Genomic DNA, 1,013 nt, shown 5'->3' with positions numbered 1-1,013 from the left:
TGATCCTCCTGCCTCAGCCTCCCAGGTAGCTGTCACTACAGGTGTGTGCCACCATGCCCGGCTGATTTTTAAACACATTTTTGTAGAGAAGAGGTCTTGCTGTGTTGCCCTGGCTGGTCTTGAACTCCTGTCCTCAAGTAATTCTTAATGGGCCATTGTACCCCGCCCCTCCTACCTTCTTTATTCTCATTTGACTTAAAGGTAATTCAGGCTTGATATTTTAAAAATGTTCCTTGAATTTGGCCAGGCACGGTGGTGGCTAACGCTTGTAATCCCAGCACTTTGAGAGGCCGAGGCGGGCAGATCACCTGCAGTCAGGAGTTCGAGACCAGCCTGGCCAACATGGTGAAACCCTGTCACTACTAAAAATAGAAAAATTAGCTGGGTGTGGTGGTGCACGCCTGTGGTCCCAGCTACTCGAGAGGCTGAGGCAAGAGAATCGCTTGAACCCAGGAAGCAGAGGTTGCGATGAGACGAGATTGCAGCACTGCACTCCGGTCTGGGCAATAGAGCGAGACTCTGTCTTCAAAAAAAATTACTACGTGACAATTAACAATTCTGCTGTAGGGCAGAAAATACGCAAGAGGAACTCCGAGAATTCCAGGAGGGAAGCCGAGAATATGAAGCTGAATTGGAGACGCAGCTGCAACAAATTGAAACCAGGAACAGAGACCTCCTGTCCGAAAATAACCGCCTTCGCATGGAGCTGGAAACCATCAAGGTGAGGGGCTGAGAGGAAGTGTGCTCAGGTGTAGACAGGCTTCCAAGACAGGCATGGCAGGCTTGGCTAGAAGAAGGAACCCTGCAATGAGGGACTCCGGACCCCCGGCCTATGCTCATCTCTGGAAGGGCCTATGGGGCAGACGTGATCTTTGAACTCTTTGTGCTTCTAGTGGGTGATGCTTTTTGTTTTTTCTTTTTTGAGACAGTTTCACTCTTGTTGCCCAGGCTGGAGTGCAGTGGCGCGATCTCGGTTCACTGCAACCTCCACCTCCCAGGTTCAAGTAATTCTC

At 50.3% G+C, this 1,013-nt stretch overlaps 1 protein-coding gene across 1 annotated transcript in view; it reads left to right on the top strand.

The window, feature by feature from the left end:
- Positions 1–565: 565 nt before the first annotated feature.
- NDE1 (nudE neurodevelopment protein 1) overlaps positions 566–1,013 on the top strand; it is a gene marked incomplete at its 5' end in the record, with an annotated part of 72,109 nt that continues 71,661 nt past the window's right edge. The window contains one exon of the mRNA XM_011964748.1: positions 566–721. Coding sequence (XP_011820138.1) covers positions 566–721 — 156 coding nt within the window. The remainder of the gene's footprint in view (positions 722–1,013) is intronic.

This window comes from Mandrillus leucophaeus, unplaced genomic scaffold (genome assembly GCF_000951045.1).
Source record: "Mandrillus leucophaeus isolate KB7577 unplaced genomic scaffold, Mleu.le_1.0 Scaffold703, whole genome shotgun sequence".
NCBI classification, from domain to species: domain Eukaryota; kingdom Metazoa; phylum Chordata; class Mammalia; order Primates; family Cercopithecidae; genus Mandrillus; species Mandrillus leucophaeus.
The sequence above is the reverse complement of the archived record's forward strand: the minus strand, read 5'-3'. Positions and strand labels throughout refer to the sequence as shown.